The sequence below is a fragment of the Periophthalmus magnuspinnatus genome, chromosome 3 (genome assembly GCF_009829125.3).
Source record: "Periophthalmus magnuspinnatus isolate fPerMag1 chromosome 3, fPerMag1.2.pri, whole genome shotgun sequence".
In the NCBI taxonomy this organism is placed as follows: domain Eukaryota; kingdom Metazoa; phylum Chordata; class Actinopteri; order Gobiiformes; family Gobiidae; genus Periophthalmus; species Periophthalmus magnuspinnatus.
The window spans coordinates 20080245-20101827 of NC_047128.1; the positions used below are offsets into that span (position 1 = coordinate 20080245).

At 40.9% G+C, this 21583-nt stretch overlaps 1 protein-coding gene and 1 pseudogene across 2 annotated transcripts in view; one reads left to right on the plus strand and one right to left on the minus strand.

The window, feature by feature from the left end:
• Positions 1-7311, plus strand: part of celf1 (cugbp, Elav-like family member 1) — a 16208-nt gene extending 8897 nt beyond the window's left edge. Inside the window, exons 2-13 of one of the 2 annotated variants that reach the window (XM_055229004.1) lie at positions 679-866; positions 1274-1356; positions 1611-1659; positions 1722-1856; positions 2526-2605; positions 2989-3150; positions 3267-3336; positions 3483-3602; positions 5469-5582; positions 6034-6243; positions 6850-6993; positions 7109-7311. In XM_055229004.1, coding sequence (XP_055084979.1) covers positions 679-866; positions 1274-1356; positions 1611-1659; positions 1722-1856; positions 2526-2605; positions 2989-3150; positions 3267-3336; positions 3483-3602; positions 5469-5582; positions 6034-6243; positions 6850-6993; positions 7109-7236 — 1483 coding nt within the window. In that variant the 3' untranslated portion in view covers positions 7237-7311. The remainder of the gene's footprint in view (positions 1-678; positions 867-1273; positions 1357-1610; positions 1660-1721; positions 1857-2525; positions 2606-2988; positions 3151-3266; positions 3337-3482; positions 3603-5468; positions 5583-6033; positions 6244-6849; positions 6994-7108) is intronic. The other variant, XM_055229009.1, reaches the window with a different exon arrangement.
• Positions 7312-12150: 4839 nt separating this feature from the next.
• On the minus strand, positions 12151-19900 carry LOC117388643 (excitatory amino acid transporter 2-like; annotated as a pseudogene).
• Positions 19901-21583: the final 1683 nt, after the last annotated feature.

The window sequence follows — 21583 nt, forward strand, 5'->3', positions numbered from 1 at the left end:
CTTGAGTGTTCTGAGATACAACAGGGTTCAAACCAGTTACTCCTTTGTTAGTACACCATTGCTTAGTTGCTCCTCAAATGATAGTTTCACAAACACACACACACACACACACACACACACACACAGGCACACACCCGCATTCACACATGCAAACACACACACACACACACACACCCCCCCACCCCAACACCCACACACACACCCCCACACACACATACACACCCCCACATACACACACACACACACACACACAAATTCTTTCAAATCTACTGAACTTGTATTATAATGAAAGAGACATATGGTGGCAATACCACCTTGTCAGTTTGATTTTGGAAAGAGTTGATTAATACTTGGATGGGAGACTGTTGGTAATACAAGGTTCTCCACAGGTACTTGTACTTTATTGTAACATGACCAGAACAAGAGTTGAACACCAAATACAGTCCTGTTTTTCCATGGATTGACTTGCATATTTCACCATGTAAGATTATAAAATATTCAAAGTATAATGTAAGGCTGTGCGACAAGATAAACAGCTTGACTATGTGCCATCTGCATTTTAACAATCATCATTTCATCTGCCTCATTTGTATAAAATCTTATTGGCTTATAAAATATTGTGATGTCATCAGAAACTTTGAAGTGTAGAATTCCTCAATGTGTCCCCTTGTGTCTCAGAGGTAAAAAACTAAATGGGTCCCTGGATCAGCCAGACCATCCTGACCTGGATGCCATCAAGATGTTTGTAGGTCAGATCCCCAGGTCCTGGTCTGAGGAACAGCTCCGAGAACTGTTTGAGCCCTACGGAGCCGTCTATGAGATCAATGTGCTCCGAGATCGCAGTCAGAACCCCCCTCAGAGCAAAGGTATACATTTTATAGCAATAAGTAGGCTCTTGTATTATGTTTCTCTGGGTATTTCTCTGCATTTTATCACTTTCATCATATATATATATATATATATATATATATATATATATATATATATATATATATATATATATATATATATATATATATATATTATATATATATATATAATATATAATATATATATATATAGTCTATAATATGCAGAGAAATACCCAGAGAAACATATATATATATATATAATATATATATATATATATATATATATATATATATATATATATATATATATATATATATATATATATATATCATATATATATATGTTGTATCTTCACACTTACAAGTTATTTAGTACGCAGAAGAAAGGCACCTGTGTATGTTTTCTGTCCTCTTTTCTGCAGGCTGTTGTTTTGTCACCTTTTACACTCGGAAATCTGCTCTGGAGGCTCAGAACGCTCTGCACAACATGAAGATTCTACCAGGGGTCAGACCTGTCTCTCTACTACAGTTCTCATTATAGAGCTAAACAATTTTGGAACAAAAATACATAAAAAATAAAAATAAAAAAAACCTAAAAAAAAACCCCCACAACAGATTCTATTAAAGGTGAATAATTTAAACATATCTGGGATTCTGGACAGATAATAATTCAAGATAAATTTTCACAAATATTATTGAGCATTTTGCCATTATTTATTGTTATTGTTTATAAATGATTCTTATTTGTTCCTGATTTAGATGCACCATCCAATCCAGATGAAGCCTGCAGACAGTGAGAAGAACAATGGTGAGCCTCATATTCATTCACACAGATCTTTGTGAATGTCTGATGACCCATTCTCTTAACAGCAGTGGAAGACCGAAAGCTTTTCATTGGAATGATCTCCAAGAAATGTAACGAGAACGACATCCGGCTGATGTTCTCTCCGTATGGACAGATTGAGGAGTGTAGGATCCTACGCGGCCCAGATGGACTCAGTCGTGGTGAGAATCTCTACAGTAAATTCTATAAGCATTCAACTTGTTTCACACATTTTCACACAAAGTACCACCCCATAGTGTATTAGTAGTATATAGTATTATCAGGACTATGCAATAGCCGAAACCCAGACTACAAGTTTAAAGGTTCTATATTAGGCAAAATGGCAATTCTAGGGCTATTCAGTGTTTCTAGTTTAGGTGTGTGGAGTTTAAAAAGACAGTGGAGCACTTCCTGTATTACCACATAACATAAAAAGGTGGATTTCTGTTTGAGAGAAGAACTAGGATTGTGTGTTAAACATGTGTGAATGGAACTAAACAAAACTCCAGTAATGTCTCTGAGCGGCAAACAACATTATAACAGATCATAAAATAATGCAATATAGGCAATTATACCTACCAGTCTCCTCATGTCCCATTGTCATGTACCTCCAGGGGTCATTTGAATACCAAGGCTTATATAGAACATAAACCTGCAATGAAATATTCAAGCTTCATGCAATGTTCTTCCTACATTTATCAAAGTTTATATTCTGACAGGCCTTAACAGCATTCATATTTCATACTGTTTTTCTCTAAGTTCTTTAACTTTTATTTTCTCCCTACATCTACGTATCTACGTTCCTATTGTGTGATAAGATATATTTGATCTTTGCACTGGGTGTCTTCCAGGCTGTGCCTTTGTCACATTCACAGCTCGACAGATGGCCCAATCTGCCATCAAGTCCATGCACCAGGCCCAGACCATGGAGGTATGTTTTACTGTACATAGTCCAAAAGTAAACTGGTTATACTTGGGCACATGTTTGTGTCCAGCACCATGTAGTTTTTTCCCTTTCTCTCATCAAGTCTTACATAGATCAAGCTCAAAGTCACTTGACAGTGTCATGCATTATTCATTCACTCTGCACTCGGTGGTGGTAGGCTATTTTAGTAGCCACAGCTGGAGCAAAAAGAAGGAAGTCATGCTACCAATCTATCTGCGCCACTGGCCCCTCCGACCACCACCAACACACACACACACACACACACACACGCACGCACTAGGCCCAACCCTGCTTAGCTTCTGAAATCTGACGAGATCAGGCTTTGGCAAGAAGTTTGGCCCTCCTGATGTTGTGTCTCATGTGTACAGGGCTGCTCCTCACCCATTGTGGTGAAGTTTGCAGACACACAGAAGGACAAGGAGCAGAAGAGACTGGCCCAGCAGCTGCAGCAGCACATGCAACAGCTCAGTGCTGCCTCACTGTGGTCAAACCTCACCGGTCTCAGCAGCATGGGCCCACAGTATTTAGCTGTGAGTATGTCTTAGTAATTAGTTATTAGTTCAACAGTGTTAATGTGAAGCTATAGTTCTGGAGTTGTTTTATATATTTCCAGTACATCTCTACTAATGACATGGCTTGTGTTCAGCTGTATTTACAGTTGCTGCAGCAGTCCGCCTCCACAACTAACGGACTCAGCAACATGCACTCTTTCTCTGGTAGACAAACACACGCACATGCAGTTCACATTTGCTGCACTAACTCTATCTTTAGAACATTGTATACAATATGTCATATTAGTAATATAACAGTGATCACATTTTACTATAAATTATTTTGTATTTTGTGTCACATGTTTTGGCAGGTTTTAATGCCATCCAAAACCTAGCAGCACTAGCAGCAGCAGCGAGTGCCACACAGTCCTCACAGTCCAGCTCCAGCTCCATGACAAGCTCCAGCAGCCCCCTCTCCATGTCCACCACAGGTAGCACCTACCACCACATGTTCACACATAACACCCTCTCACCATCTCTCACCAAACATTAACACCCTTATAATGGGTTAGATCATTTTGAAAATGCTATGTTTGCTGAAAACCATGTATTCAAATTTTTTATATGTTTTGGTTTTGTTTCTGAGTCTCCCTCCCATGCTAAGTCACTCCCCCTTCAGAGCGCTCTCACAGTACAATCAAAGCTTCCAGCTAATGAAACTACTGCACATTGCATTAGGTCTGTGAAGTTGTAGTGTATTGTTTTGTATTCTGCTTTTGTTTATTTATGCAAAATGGCTGTGCAGGACTCTGGAGCTGATGTAGGCTGATGGGCTGAGAGTACTGCTAACTGTAAGGAGAGTTCGAAAAGTCCCTGGGAGAGATCGCCAGATTACTCAAACATGTACAAATGACATATAAAACCTGTTCAGTCATGTTTTTGATGAGGGAACAACATTGGTTGGTAGAAAGCTCCAAAAAAGTAGATTTTGCATGATGCAATAACCTCACCATCTTCAACACAAGTCACAACCCTGCTGTGTCCTTCCACTATCGACACCACATGCAACTCCACCAACACACCATCCCTAGCACATACACTCACCTGAAGGATTATTAGGAACACCATACTAATACGGTGTTTGACCCCCTTTCGCCTTCAGAACTGCCTTAATTCTATGTGGCATTGATTCAACAAGGTGCTGAAAGCATTCTTTAGAAATGATGGCCCATATTGATAGGATAGCATCTTGCAGTTGATGGAGATTTGTGGGATGCACATCCAGGGCACGAAGCTCCCGTTCCACCACATCCCAAAGATGCTCTATCGGGTTGAGATCTGGTGACTGTGGGGGCCATTGTAGTACAGTGAACTCATTGTCATGTTCAAGAAACCAATTTGAAATTATTCGAGCTTTATGAGATGGTGCATTATCCTGCTGGAAGTAGCCATCAGAGGATGGGTACATGGTGGTCATGAAGGGATGGACATGGTCAGAAACAATGTTCAGGTAGCCCGTGGCATTTAAACAATGCCCAATTGGCGCTAAGGGACCTAAAGTGTGCCAAGAAAACATCCCCCACACCATTACACCACCACCACCAGCCTGCACAGTGGTAACAAGGCATGATGGATCCATGTTCTCATTCTGTTTACGCCAAATTCTGACTCTACCATTTGAATGTCTCAACAGAAATCGAGACTCATCAGACCAGGCAACATTTTTCCAGTCTTCAACTGTCCAATTTTGGTGAGCTCGTGCAAATTGTAGCCTCTTTTTTTTTTTTTTGTAGTGGAGATGAGTGGTACCCGGTGGGGCCTTCTGCTGTTGTAGCCCATCCGCCTCAAGGTTGTGCGTGTTGTGGCTTCACAAATGCTTTGCTGCATTCCTCGGTTGTAACAAGTGGTTATTTCAGTCAACGTTGCTCTTCTATCAGCTTGAATCACTCGGCCCATTCTCCTTTGACCTCAAGCATCAACAAGGCATTTTTGCCCACAGGACTGCCGCATACTAGATGTAAACCCTAGAAATGGTTGTGTGTTAAAATCTCAGTAACTGAGCAGATTGTGAAATACTCAGACCAGCCCGTCTGGCACCAACAACCATGCCACGCTCAAAATTGCTTAAATCACCTTTCTTTCCCATTCTGACATTCAGTTTGGAGATCAGGAGATTGTCTTGACCAGGACCACACCCCTAAATGCATTGAAGCAACTGCCATGTGATTGGTTGATTAGATAATTGCATTAAGGAGAAATTGAACAGGTGTTCCTAATAATCCTTTAGGTGAGTGTATAACACTCACAAATTCTGCTGCCTTTTGTCATTGTGATTCTTCTTGCTGTTGTGCATCTAGGTTCTTCTCCCAGCTCCAGCAGCAGTTCCTCTGTGAACCCCATGACCTCCTTGGGAGCCCTACAGTCTCTGTCCACAGGCTCTGGGGTGGGCCTTAACATGGGCTCCCTGACAGGTAGCCTACTGTACCACTAAACATAGGAAAATTGCACAAAAATGTTATTAATAATAATTATAAGGATTTATATGGGACCGTTGCGGAAAGAGAAAGTTAGTGAGTGAGTGAGTTAGTTGAAAATTTGGGTTTTTTGGGTATTTATATGTAAGAAGACAGGTTAAACTCACAAGTATAATGTAGCTTTTGAATTAGCAATGACCGCGTCACAACAATGGTATACAATGAGGATATTTACTGATAGATGATATGGATAGATGTGAGCCCAGTTTGGGTCAGAAACAATAGTTTTGAGAGCCTTTGCCTCATTTTTATTCGACTAATCGATCAACAGGTTGACCAAGAATTTCTTTAGCTGACTTCAGCCCTAAACTGTATATGTTTATGTCAACAATTTTTGATTGTTTGGTGGTATAACTAAGCTAAAATCTCTTTGTGTGCATATGTACAGGCATGTCAGGCCTAAACAGCTCCCTCTCCTCCAGTGGATTGTCTGGAGGGTTATCTGGAGGCTTGTCCGGAGGTCCAGGGTGCAGCATGGACGCGCTGAGCCAGGCATACTCAGGTATCCAGCAGTACGCAGCAGCTGCTCTGCCCAGCCTCTACAATCAGAGTCTCCTGTCCCAGCAGAGCATCTCCGCAGCTGGCAGCCAGAAGGAGGGTGAGTAAGTTTCTCCAACATTAATGCAGTTATTGTTCGAGTGACATACAGCAGCCAAGCCAATTCACTAAATATCCGAGAGGTTCTACATTGTGTAAAGTTGACTCTTGTGGGCTTTAAGCCATGTTAGAATGTTGTTACCTCGTCAAAAACATCCCTTGAGTTGTGCTTTGTTTCATTCACATAGTTGAGTAATCCTGCATTATTAGTGTGTCTACACCTCATAAAGAGATAGTTTTACCTTTTACCTTTTGTTCTGTGGAAATGAACAATTCCATATCTGAAATTATCCAAAAGATTCTAGTGTTGCGTTAAACATGTGCAACTTATATAAAACTCAGCCCTGCGTATGTGTTTGATGAGAAAACAATATTATAGCATAAAGCAGAATATAGAATAATATTGGCCCTTGAAAAGAAGTACTAAAATGGCTTGTCCAATACCAGAGAATTTAGTAACTGTAATTAGTTTTACCTGTAAAAACAGCATAATATTAACAGTTCCAATGATTTATGGGTTAACCTCTCACCAGTCATTTTGTCAAAATTGTCAGTTTCAGTCAGTCTGCTTTCTATTTTTTTTGGTTTATCCATATCTTTTGGCCAGGTCCAGAAGGTGCCAACTTGTTCATCTACCACCTGCCTCAGGAGTTTGGAGACCAGGATCTCCTGCAGATGTTCATGCCTTTCGGAAACGTCATCTCAGCCAAAGTGTTCATCGACAAGCAGACCAACCTCAGCAAGTGTTTTGGTCAGTTTTACCTACAGCAACCTTTGTTTTTTCTAAAAACAAAGACAGAATTTTGAATATAGAAGCAAAACATTTCATTTTGACAAAGTTCCTAATCTGTGTGTATATTCTTCAGGTTTTGTGAGCTATGACAACCCAGTGTCATCTCAGGCAGCGATTCAGTCCATGAATGGCTTTCAGATTGGTATGAAAAGACTCAAAGTGCAGCTGAAACGCTCCAAGAATGACAGCAAGCCCTACTGACCCTCCCTGATCACCTGCATGATCTAGAGACACTGAATACCTGCAAGTACTTCTGATACTGACCTTCTGCAGGTTAACCTGATTTGGACTACCAGTAAGGCTTTGGAAGAGCTGCAGGTTCCAAAGATCACATCCAAGTTCTACTGATCACCTCCAAGACTTACTAACACTTAACTTCACTGATCTTCCAACACCAATAGCCTGCAAGTTCTACTGATACTGAACATCTGCAAAGTCTTTTGATAATGATAACTAAAAGGTTCTAATGACCCTCACTGGACACCTGCAAGATTACTGATACTGACTACCTGTATGTCCTTTAATACTGATAACCTACAAGTTTTACTTCCCATTACTGACTACCTGCAAGTGTTTCTGATACTGTACACCTGCAAGCTCTTGTGATAATGACAATACTAACAAGTTCTAACAAAACTCACGGGTCACTTGAAAGATTCACTGATGCTGACGTCCTGTAAGTTCAACTGAAACTGATAACCTGTGAGTTCTACTGACTATCTATAGCTGCATTTTCATCACCGTTTTAATGCACATTTTGAAGTACTGCATAAGTAAAGGGAGGCGGAAATGCACATATCACATTTAGAACACTTTATTCGCATAAACGTTTATTTGCTCACTTCAGGTGGATTTTGATATATGCGCATAACCGTTAAAGTGCATTTTGGAATGTGTAAACGCATTTAGCGACTACCTGCAAGTTCTATTGATGCTGAACAACTACAAGTACTTCTGATACTGAACTTGCAAGTTCTACTGACCCTGCCAAAGACTGCACTGCAGCTCCAATGTATATCTTTGGTGTGTGTGAATCCAGTGTTTTTGTGGTTAATGCACTTTTTAAAGTTAGGTAAACATTCTTTCAGTTTGCTGTGCTGTTTTTTGTAGTTTCAAACTAATGGCTTATAATATTTTCTTCTAATCTCAACAAGGATCAAGTTCAGATATTTTGAGGCCAGTATTCTACACAGGGCATGTCTTCTACAGAAAAGTGAGTGCTCTGTTCTTATCAATGAAATGGAGATATAAGGCACTATACGCAAAAAAGAAAACAAAAAACAAAACAAAAAACAAAACAAAAACAACAACCCTCAATTTCATGTTTTAAAATTAAGAATATAACATATATATAACATATTGCACCAAAATCTTATTTGTGGCTACTATTTGTACCTACCTGTTAACTTAGGTCATCATTTAAATGTTGACTTGTCAGGACAAATTGGTATAATTATTTATTTTCTGTAATCTAAGAATTATATTTGTAAATTGTCCAAATAGATACTATGCATTTTTAATGTTTTTAAACTACATAGATTCTTACGTTAATAATTTATCAAAAGTTTATATCTATATATGTAATTTACAGTAAGTTCTACAGTAAATGTATTTATTTTTCACAGTTAAGCTCTGTGACATGTCATTCTTGTTGCATATTATCAGATAATAAGGGTAGGTGCATTGTATGTTATTTATTCATTGCCTATAACTTCCCGTGTGCAGTGTTTTTGAAGTCTTCAGTGTGACTCTGCTTGTTATAGTAAATATATTTTAATATGCTATATGATAATTATGTTTGTACACACTGTTTGAATTGTTTTAAGTGGAAGTTGTATTTAAAAAGGTGAATTTAATTGCCATTAAAATTATAAACACACAACTTGTTAGATAGAAAAACACACAAAACACACACACACAACCCCACCGAAAAAACAAAACAAAACAAAAAAACACAGCTGAATAAAGAATGCTTTCACAGATGGTGCCAAACAGATGGTGCACGGTGTAACTTTTCTAGTGGGGGATATGACACCTGCTTGTCTGTTATTGGTTTGCCTGGAATGTTCCACAGTTTGCCATTAAATGTATGCATTCATGGGTTTCAGCTTCCTGTTATATACACATTTTTAGGGCTTTTTTGCAATGGTCTTCTTCATCATTCTGGGACCCATGGATAACATTTATTTAAATTGCGTGAACAGCACAGCAATAACATCTCCATGGAGAGAAGCAGGTGGCGAACCCCCCCACCTGAAAGTTACACAACACACTTTTATCTCTAAAGAATAGGATACTATGGACAAAACACTTAATGCTCTTCCTGTCCCGAAGAGACTATGTGCATGTGGCTCCTGTAGGGGGCGCTCTGGGAGAATTTCCTTTGACAGGGCATGTTTTTCCCCCAACTCATGTTTTACAATGTATAGAAAACAAATACCATGGTCAGTTGGGGAGTGTTATAATTACACTTTAATTTACATTTTAAGAATTTAAGAAATTGTCCTTCTTAGAATAGCCCATCACAATAGGTATGCTTATATATTATTTGGAAAAGTATTTAAGAGTAACGCAGTAGGTGACTAAAGATTTAGGTTGACATTTTCAATTGCTATATTGTATTATTTAAGTTTAAGAAGATTTTAATTGATCAAGTTTATTTATTGAAATTACCATCATCATTTGTACATTTTGTCAGTCTGAGTTCTTAATTTTTAGTTCACGTGAATGCATTTTTGGATAGTGGCTAGTTAGCATTAGCATTTGCCATTGTCACAACTCAAGATTAGCTAAAGTTAGCTCTTACTCAAGAGCTACAAATATACCCAGCCCCAGCTGTCTTTGAGCAGGACACTTCAGTCTCAGTGTTTCCAGGAGTGGTCCATGGACCTGAGGCCATTAAATGCACTAGCTGTAACAGATGGGCTAATGTAACCTTGCACAGCAAGATGGAGTCTCGAGATATTTGTGAGTTTACAAACTCACGAGAATCCATCTTGGCGTGACCCTGCTGGTGCGATTGGGCCCGACAGGTGACCGGTCACAGTGTACGACTGAGGTTTGTGCAGAAGCCAAAGGCTTCATGGTGATGCGACAAACGTACTTCAGCCTATTTTATTTTATCATTATTAGTTTAGTATTTTAGTCGATAAGGAATTTTTTGTGTGAAAAATGTACAGAAGGTAAACACTTTGTGGACAGGGAAGATGTTTTTTTTTCTCAACTGGGTGTAACAAAATTTCGATTTTGTCGGTTGTTCCAGTGTTGTGATGTTCGACCAATCAAATTCAAATAATCATCATGGCGTTCCGTGTTTCCTGATCGCTTTCAGTGAGAGCCATCCCAGACTGATAATGCGTAGAACTCAATTCAGAGTGACACAGACATAAATCTGCCACGAGCCACGTTAGGGCTAATGTTCTATCATGTTCAAAGAGGGGAAAACGTTCTTAGTTGTTCTAACAGCATTACAGCAATTGATTTATTAAACATACTCTTGTTCTTTACTTTTTGGAGAAAAAATGAGAAAAGAAAATTAGCAATCAACATTTATTTAACATAAAAATGTTGAAATACAGTGCATTTGCCATGTGCCAGTTCAGGTGACCTTTATCCATAAATGTGTGCATTGCATTTAAAGAACAACATATGAATTCAAAAGAGTTACAAAATGTTTGTTCTATATTTCACATAGAAAAAAAACATTCATTATGCATGGGCATACTAAAATCATATATGGTCTATGCAAAAAAGGAGCGTTAGGGTTTGAGCTAACCCTAAAGCAGGTTACAGTATGATATCTACACATCCGCAGTAGAGTGTATCTTACACATGTTCACACTGAGTTTACTGGACATGTACAGATGTGATCCTATAACAATAACTGTTATGATACATACTGTATATCACAAGCTTCCATATCCAAATGAAAACCATCAGGTAAACATATTCAAATCAAAAGTACTGTTAGCAGGACGTGCACCTGGTTTAAAAACACTCTCTTTTCTGATTGGTCAGTCTGCAGTCTAGGCTTCAGAACCTAAACACATGTAAACATAAATAACATTCACATCAGTACCATAGAACCTTGATCCTGCATATAAAGATGCTTCTCTCAGTGTGAACATGTGCTTCTCTGGCATTGTGTGAGCTCAGGTTGAGCACAGTTTGTCATAACTCTGTGCCCATATATGATACATACACAAGAAGAATGGACTGCTTTGAGACCATGCTACAGAAAATAATTTACATAGAAAAGCTCACAAGCTACTTTTACTAGTCACCCCAAAATACAGATATGTCTGAAAGTAATACACATATGAGCGCTGCTCACAACCTACTCCTGCATGTCCACTTCTGACTATGTACACAAAGTGCAAGGAGGCACTTTCAATATAGACATACACAGTTATTCTGTTAAATACAAAACTCTCATTTGGTAAAGTTTATGGACATTTATCATGCTAAACTTGTCATGACTTCAGGTGAACACTGGAAAAGTGAAAAAGAAATCTGTATCTAAGCTTTATAAGTCTGTGTTTGTGAAAAAGTGACAGCTTTGAGAATATCACTCCCATCAGGGCATAGTTAAAAATCAAGGCAAGGCTGTAACATATAAAAAGAACAGTATTACACCATACACACAGAACACACATGCACACCAGAGGAGCTTACACACAGGTTATAATGCAGCAGCAGACCACTACACACCTCCCACTGCTCCAACAAGACAGAATGTACAGAGTGGTACCATATTTAGAGTCCATTGGCGCTCCTCTTATGGCCCTAAGCGCTAAGCTCTGCCTCTTTAGGCCTTGTCCATGTGTGTGACTTCTGGCTGTAATCCCATAAGTCCGACAGTCACAAGTGAAAGGTCCTGCACTGCCTCCTATGGCCACTGGGGACACTATATCCCTCCTGACAGCATGAAGAACATAGACATTAGCAACCATACTCTGTATAGATGAACATGACAAAACATTTGTAACACCTACTCCCTCCACAGAACTAACCAACACATGGTAGATGTTCATCACCACCTCAAATGTAGTACCTTTACTATAAAGCTAATGTGTGAAACAGCTGAATGGTAAGTACCCTGCTCTGCAGGTTCAATGCTTCATCTGAAAGTAAACAGAAATAGATTTTTTGCTGTGAGCATCTCAGAAGTGAGCTGGGAACAAACACACCATCATTCACCTGAGGCACGGTCCAGTGGTGTGGAGGCTGAAATGCCTTGAGGTGACACATGTTAAAAAGCAAGTGGGTTGTTTCCAAAACTACAGGTATCTGCTGTTTATCTGAAATTAACACAGCACCAGGCCTGTGTTCTCAAGTATACGTGTGTGTACTCCTTAGACTCCTCAGACACACATCCAGTCTCACACACTCAGAAGGACAGAGAACAGGGAGCTTGAGCAACACCGATAAGGCCCTGGATTGTCCAGCCATTGTCCATGAAGCACATGAAACAGTCTGGGTGTAGTGCATGTTCTTTGGTAAGTTTATACTGTAGGAGGATGTACTTAGTGGGTTGGTGAACTCAGGGTACTCAGGGTAAGGCGCAGCAGCTCCAGGCCTCCTTTATTCACATTTCCAGGGCCCCTCCTCGATGAAAGAGAAGTCCGTCTTACCGTTTGTGCCGTAGCCCACCTGCAAGCAGTGTCACAGCTGACTATGGACTGAGGCACAGTCAGAGCAGGGTTGGGCAGAGAGGCCAGAGACGTGTGCGTTTGAGCATGGAGCATTAGGCAGTGCAGACCAGACATCTGAGGTTTAACCAAAACCACACTTTACACTTGGCCATGTATTTTTGTGGAGTCTCTGCCCAACTGAATTACAAGACAAATCAGTACATGCAACATGTTGTAGTTGCATCACAAGGCAATGATATAAATGAAAATGGTCTCATTTGAACATTTCCATTTACTATAGGTACAAAACTATAACAGCAAAATGTGCCACACGTTGAAATAGCAGTCTTTATGTCCATCATTGGTAATATGATCATTTGTAATTTGGTCAGGGCTGCCAAAAAATACATGTCCACTTACAACAAAGACCATATTGATATTGTACCATGTACAGCATGATAATGCAGTGAAAAAATTAAAAACAAAAACCACAAATCATTGGCATGGTTTCACAAAAACTGCTTTTTCGGGTATAGAAAAGGTGGGTTTGGACAGGACTCATGGAGACCACAGGTGGCGCTACATACATGTCTCTATGTCAGTGAGGGTGAAGTGTACCTTGCAATCGTCTATTAGGATTGAGTTGTGGTGTGCGTATACATTCTGGTTGCTGTTGTTTTCGAAGTATGACTGGGTTTTGCCACCTCAAAATCGTCCATTCTCATCTGCTGAGCGTCAAATGTGTCCAACTCATCCTTGGACAAGTGGTACACGATTCCTGCGCCGTACGAGTCCCCGATCACATTCACCGATGTACGGAAGCGATCACTGTGAAAGTGAAACAGGAAAGGGCAGTACATAAAAATCAAATACTACAAATAAAGTCAGGCCTGGCAGAAAGCAAGGTCCAGGTCAAGTCAGATACTATATCGACCAATAGGAACCACCTGTGCAGATAGGATCTGACTGAGGCTGATAGGACCTGACTGAGGCTGATAGGACCTGACTGAGGCTGATAGGACCTGACTGAGGCTGATAGGACCTGACTGAGGTTGATAGGACCTGACTGCAGCTGATAGGACCTGACTGAGGCTGATAGGACCTGACTGAGGCTGATAGGACCTGACTGAGGCTGATAGGACCTGACTGAGGTTGATAGGACCTGACTGCAGCTGATAGGACCTGACTGAGGCTGATAGGACCTGACTGAGGCTGATAGGACCTGACTGAGGCTGATAGGACCTGACTGAGGTTGATAGGACCTGACTGCAGCTGATAGGACCTGACTGAGGCTGATAGGACCTGACTGAGGCTGATAGGACCTGACTGAGGTTGATAGGACCTGACTGCAGCTGATAGGACCTGACTGAGGCTGATAGGACCTGACTGAGGCTGATAGGACCTGACTGAGGTTGATAGGGCCTGAGTAGCCTATGTGGTAAAATAACATTAAGATAGTTAGTAGGATACTTAAAATGGATGCATTTATACACTGTATTCGTTTTCTATATTATAATCACAAAGCAAAATGAGCACAAGCTGGCAGCTTTAGTTTGTGGTTCTGCAAACAAATAGATTTTTTCTTGACTGCATGGACATACTGAAAACTACATGTTCTATTTTTGTTCCATTTAACTGGTTATTACCAGCAATTTACTGTATTTACTTTAAAAAGGAAACATGTCTTATCCTAAATTCAGACATAATACTGTTGAGCAATAGTGGCTAAAGGAGTGACATATGTTTCAAAATGAATGAAATGAAAAGTTTAAGCACTGATGGAAACACTCACAGGAGCCAGTCCACTGCCACCAGCAGGCTGATGTCCTGTGTAGGCAGCCCGACCGCGGTCAGGATCAGCAGCATTGTGACCAGGCCTGCACTAGGGATACTGGCAGCTCCCACACTGGCCAGGGTGGCAGTCGCACTGCAAAAAATATGTAATAACTTAGGAGAGTGTTATGGCATACCTAAAGCTAAATCATAAGGGTAGTCGTGTAGCATGTCAAACTTTATATCATTATATCTGCTCCATGAGGTGGAATAGTCCTGGTCTGCAGTCAGTCTACAGTCAAACAGGTACCAACTGTTCATGTCTTTAACTAGGAAACCTTCTCTTTAATGTTTTATTATCCCAAAATGTTACTGAACTTAACAACCACTTTTCTGTGAGAACTATCACATGTGTCAGAGATGTGTTCACTGTGTGGAGCTCTCACCTGACGTGCCGATTTGGCCCCAGTCCAGATCGATGCCGTTCATTTGGGCGATGAAGATGGCGGCCACAGCCTCGTACAGTGCTGTGCCGTCCATGTTGATGGTGGCACCCACAGGAGCACAAAGCGTGTCACTCTCTTGTCAATCCCCAAGTTTCCTCCAGACAGCGAAATGTAACCGGCAGTGTCCCAGCGCTAAGCACAACACAAACTCATCAGAACAAACTGTGAGCTAGTGATTAAACTTTATATTGCATTTTACATCAATCACAATCATATAGTGGAATAAACTTCCTAAGGAAAAATTGAATACAGGATTTGGAAACACATCATCATGTATTTTTTCTCTCAGAAAAAACTGATCTATATCAAATAAGTAGTCATTAACATTCCAATGTTTTGAGGCATAGCTGGATGTTACCTACACTGAAGTTTGCCTATGCATTTGGAGGCACTGCACCCATTATAGTAATCATAATAAATAGGTTTGATGATTCCAGTCAGTTCAACATTTGATATAGTCTTGCATTGACTGAGCCTGTATGAAGGGCCTTATAGTCCCTGAGCTGATGTGCTAAATGTGTCTGAGCAGTGACAAAGAGTGAGGCAAATCTGTACCTGGAGGCTGTGCCCAGGGCTGTGACCCAGGCCTGGAACATTCCCATGAAGAACTTAAAGGGGTTCTTCCTGACGATGATGAAGTATATGAGGGGGAGGAAGATGCCTCCATGGATGATGAGACCACAATGACGGTGACCATGTACATGCCCAGCTGCCGTGCTACCACCTCCAGGTCTGCGATGGAGATGATCTTCCCACAGATGAGACAGGCAATACCCACAGGAGAGTACCTGTGCACAGCAAACACAAAACAAACTGTTCAACAGCCAATCACATTTGTACACCTCTGTGGGGGACAAACAAAGGGATAATGATGTGATGCTTTAAGCCTGCTGTTTTTGTAAATGTTGATAAAGATGACATTTATAAGTCATGATTTTTAGGATGTTTTAAAAATGGATAAACAAATGCTCTTACCACATAATGGCACTAACAAGCTTCATCACAATTTCATTGAGCACGTTGAAAAAGTCCAACATAAGACGGGCTCGTTCTCCCATCTTTCCCATAATGACACCAAAGGAGACGAAGAATCCAATCAGTCCTGTGGACCACAGAAGAAAGGTCACAAGTACAGTACTGCAGGGGAAGGCCAATCAAATCAGTCTAGCTTACAACTGTGTTGAACTGTTTAACTTTATTTATTTACCAAGTAAGTCTAGATTGAGCTTAAATGTATTCATGGCTGTTTTCCTGAACAAAACTTACCCAGCACATTCATGCCACCTTTGAACTGCAGTGACCTCTTGATGGTGAACTGGGGGAGCTCTGGTTCTGTTGGTGGGCACCTGGACTTTAGTGGTCACCGTCTGGATCTGTCCACAAAGAAAAACATACATCTACCTCTTCATGGATGCTTTTCAAATCTTACATCTTGTTTTTGCCTGAATCTGCATTCTCTCTCCAGTCATCTCGCTGTGGTGAGTAGTTCCTACTTAGCTTAACCAGACAGCAGGCATAAGCTCCTACTTAGCTTAGCCAACACTGTTGGATGGTAACAATGTATCTGGTTGGCCAAGGACAACCATAGTGATACACAACAGTGAGGCAGATATGCTATAATTAAAGCCACAGTATGTAACTTTTTAGTCAAAAAATAGACTTCAACTTTTTGTGTTCATTGCACTGAAATGTGAGTTGTGATTATGAGTCGATTATAATAATCTCACAATAACCAACACACTACAATATGATACTGTGACCTCCTTAGCTTTGAGCCTAACTGCAGGACATGTGGGAGCAGTTGTGAACAGAGTGGTACCTGCTGGAAACAGGCCTGAACCAGATTCTCAGGGAACAGGTTGCGGATGAGGTCAAAGAGGGCATCCAGGCTGGACACGTCGTCATTCTTCTTGCCCTGGCCCAGGTTGGCCCTCAGTTTAGGGTTCCCTGGGTGGATGAGTAGAACCAGCACTACACCCAGGACGGCTGCAATCACTGTGGTGGTCATGTAGTACACCATTGCCCTGGTGCCCAGACGCCCGCTGGATTTGGCGTCTAACCCAGCCAGGCCTGCAGAGTGAGATGCATTCAGTATGTTGAAGGAGGAGCAGTGGACTAGTTTCTATCCACACACAATAACATGTTCATAGAAATACATTGTGGCGGCATCATGGGAGCCTGTATCCCTGAACAGCTCTAAGTTATGAATTTATATAGCACCTGTGAAGACACTCAAAGTTTTTTACATTACATTATTTGTTCACTCTACGCTCAGTAGTGGTAAGCTACTACTGTAGACAAGTATCCCTTGGGTAGGCTGATGGAAGCGAGGCTGCCAATGTGGTGGCTACATCACACCACTCATACACACACAACATTCATATTAGGCATAATGGGTGAAGTGCCACTATTGCCCCACTGTGGCATCTGGTACTCCCAGAATTCAAATAAAAACTTCCTAACATTCAACCTTCCAAACTGCCTTAAATGCGGAGGTAATGGCTTGTAGGAACATTTTGATTAGAAAAGAAAAAAATGCACATAAAACACATAAATGGTTAAAGTTAATAGAATGCAGTGATGACCTGTGACCAGACTGGAGACGATGAGTGGGAGGATCAGCATCTGAGCATCCTCATGAGGATCTCTCCAGGGAAACCCGATTATCATGATCACATCTGCGGGCAGCGGAGAGATGTGTCGCAAGAGCATGCCTGAGATGGAGCCCAGGAACACACCTGAGAATAGAGGACAGAGCAGAGACACACGGACATAGCATCAGCTTCACACAGCAACATGCTCCAAAGTCATGTGGCTCCACTGTGTTACAAGTCACAGTCTTTACGTTACATCAGTGATGGTACTGTACAGATAAGACAACAACAAGGCAAAACCCTCTAAAACCCTTATGTTTTCAATATATACTTCCCCCCGGAAGACGCATGTATGTGTCATCCTGTATTACTGTTATTACTATTAATGTCCAGCCCAGTCCCCACAGTGTAGGAGAGTGCTCTTACCCAGGATGGTGAGGGTCAGCACCATGTTCTTCATGACTTTATCGCACACGGTGTTGCACAGGCTCTTGGGGGTTTCCCTGGGGGCTCGATGTGGCTCTCATCCATCCGCACCTCCACCTGCTTCTGCATGCTGCTGCACAGAGCACAGCAGATTACACATGAGGCTCATGGGATCTGCAGCTCCCAACCACTGTGAAACCATTCTACACTGCTATGAAAAGCAAAGCACTGCAGTGTGAGAGTAGTTAGATTCCATTCCACAAACATACGAAACCCAACTAAACCTGCACTGCAGAGACCTCTACACTGACAAACAGCAAGTCTGATTCTTCATACAGAGACCCTGCTGTGAGGTCAAAGGTAAGCCCTACTTTCATATATACACCAACACCAGCAGCAGCGCCTGTGAGAAACATCATGTACATGATTTGTTCACTGTTCATTCAACAACAAACAATTTGCCCTTTTCACCATGACTCACAGATTTTATTTTATATATGAAGTAGAGCACTGAGTGAGTGAACTCAGAAATGATATTCCCTATTTGAACCGTGTGTTGCAGATAAATGGTGGCTGGTTTGTCATCATGTATCACCTGATCCATGTTTTGCTGTGAAGTGAACTCAATTGTCAGATCTTCTGTAAGCCACCTTCTTTGAGAAAGACTAAAATCAATCCACCAGTAACACGGACACATATAGGCTAGATGGGTGAAGTGTCTGTCCAACAACAATAAGCAATGCTAAGAGCAAGGATTGAATCAACAATCAAGTGGCCGGCCGAATGTCTCTACTAATACTTTATATGTGATAAGAGCTAAGCACCACCCCTTACTGCTGATCTCATGTTGGAATCAAGTCCATTGTCACAAATGAAGAAAACGTCCATTAGCTGAATTTTTGGTAAAACCAAATCTTTTCTTTTTCAAGGTTAATGTCTTTTGTTCATTTTCCCTAACCAAATAAATTAATTCAGTTTCATGTCAGATGGAGGCTGGTATAACAGTGGGAGAGTGGAGCTAGAAACATCAGAAGGTGGCCTTGGTTGTCTCCTGGTGCCTCCCTTGGTCCTGGCTGCCTGAAGAATGTTTAGGTTTAGTCAATGAGAACTGGCCCTTCAGTGAAAGCTTGTTGTGGTCTGCTCCAAAGCCTCTCAGACTTAGAGCTTAAGTCTCAGAAGGACTTACGTAACATGTCTCTGCTAAATCTTACAATACCTGGAGATGACCAAGGTAATATCATACACCTACAGCCATTATTTATCATGAGCAAATGTTCTCCTGATGAAATCAGAATTGTGGGGTGTTTTGTGCAGAGCTTTCATTCCTTGTGATTTTTTTTTTGTAATTATCAGCTTATTCTGTGTATAATATCTGAAAGCAACCAGATCTGCGGGTCACATGGAACGAAATCTGAATAAAAGAGAAGCATATTATCTTGATTGTGCATAGCACAGTGACACTGTGATGTTGCCAGCCCAGCTCATGTCTATGTGATGCACTGCAGCGCATTAATGTCCCTAAGCCCTTTACAGTGGCTAAAGTTAGCTTCCAGCACAAGTGATTGAGTTATGTAAGAGAAAAGGGGCTTCCTGGGAAAGTCAAGGTTCACCCTCTGCTACCTGACCACTGACCATGGGAATTACCCGTATCTCTGATTAGCGCAAAACAAAAAGAGATGTATCAGCTTCTAATCAACTTACCTGGATACTAATGTTAAACAGAGAAACAGTATGTACACACACAGTTTACATATTAATAACATGCTATACTGTGAAATATCAAATTATAGAAACATTAGTGGAAAGAAAAGAAGAGTTTTAGAAACAAGATCCCTCTGAGCCACAGTAGGCTGAGGATGCTCACCCGTTTGTATGTTGGTCTGGTCGGAGGAAGTTTGTGTTGAAATCCATCTCTGAAGCTGAAGGTGGAACAAAGTTACGGTGTTGGCATTATAAATCCATTAGGATCTTCCTAAAACATAAACTGTATTTCCTCAAAGCAGTCTTCTGTTTCTGTCCTGCAGATCTCCAGCCGCTGCTCCCTCACATAGGTCCACACACAGGTCTGGAGCCAAGCAGGTGTGTAAAGGTGAAATGAGCATGTTCCTTACAGAGCTGCAGACAGAGAGGCGGAGTCACAGCCAAGATTAGCAGGTGTCCAAATCCTGACGCTTCGCTCTTCTGTGTTTACTTTTTAGGAGAAGAGTAATTTCATTAACACTCGACAGTCCCATCCCATCTGCATGATGCTATAGTTTGGGAGTCACACTTAATACACTTTAATACTACACTTACATCTATTATGCCTTATTAGGTGCAATGTAACACAGTAGACTCGTTTCTATTGATTTCACCTTGGTGTGGATTGGAATGGCTCTCATGTGTCTCCACTGTCTAAAGTGAACTGCACCTCCCCATTTGAGGGGTCTGAACTAGACCATGAGGTGTACTAGGTGTACCAGAGAAGTCTAGGCCAAAACAGATCCTGGATCGCTCTACCTAAGACATGGTAAAAAAATACACCAAATGCTGCCTTATCTTGTGTAAATTGCTTTTCACTTATATGTTGAGCTCACCAACATGTTAGTATATTTAAAATTTTATTATTAAGAAAACATTAGTTATGTTTATGTGATATCAGTTGCTCACATAGCTGAGTCCTGCTCCTGAACCTAGAGCCGTGACCAGAGCATGGAGACACAATTCAGCTGGAGAGAGGCACTCCAAACAAACCCACACCAAGGCAGCCCCAAGCGAACTGTGCCACTGGAAAAGAGTTTACTATGTAATAACTTGTAAGGGCATTGTACTTAAAGCTAGAGACCATGATTGTCAAACTGTTTAAAGTGGATTTATGGATGCATGCAATTACACGTTACCTGTTATTGCAGATTATTACACACTATGATTGCAGTTTCAGGTTGTTACACATGTTTTACATTCAGACTACATGTTATAACTAGTTTACAGTTTTACAGTGTATGGTTTTGCAGTGTACAGGTTATACTGTGCTCTGCGTATAGTTTATGTGTTATTACATTGGACAGATTGTTGCATGGTGCATTATGCTTGGGTCACATGTTCATACAGGTTGTTACACATTGCGTTGCATGAAGATTACATGTTTTAACTAGTTTACAGTTTTAGAGTGCTACAAATAGTGCTCCACGTCTCAAAATTATGATTTAGTATTTTGATATGGATGTTTGTTTTGTTTTTCTTTTTTTTGTGAGTACAATACTCTTACATGAAATATGGGATCTATACTTTCTTGTACTCTTTTAGAAAATGCAGAAAATGGACAGACTCCTCTTAGTAATCTATAGAGTAAAACGAGCTTATGACAAAAACAACAAATGACAAAGACACATTCTGATGTTTACATTCAGTCAGATGATGATGTTAATGTCCAAAGTGCCTCAATCCAATCCAAAAGTCCCTCCTTGGACTAACACATCTGGTTGATGATCGCCAATAATCACCCCTTTTCACAATCTGTTTAGTGCTGTAACAGTATCAGCGCTCAGGAGCACATGGCACAGCATACACGCCTAGGCTGCACCCCTTCACATCTAACCCCGCCCCCTCATGCATCTCCACCTGAGCACATGGCGCA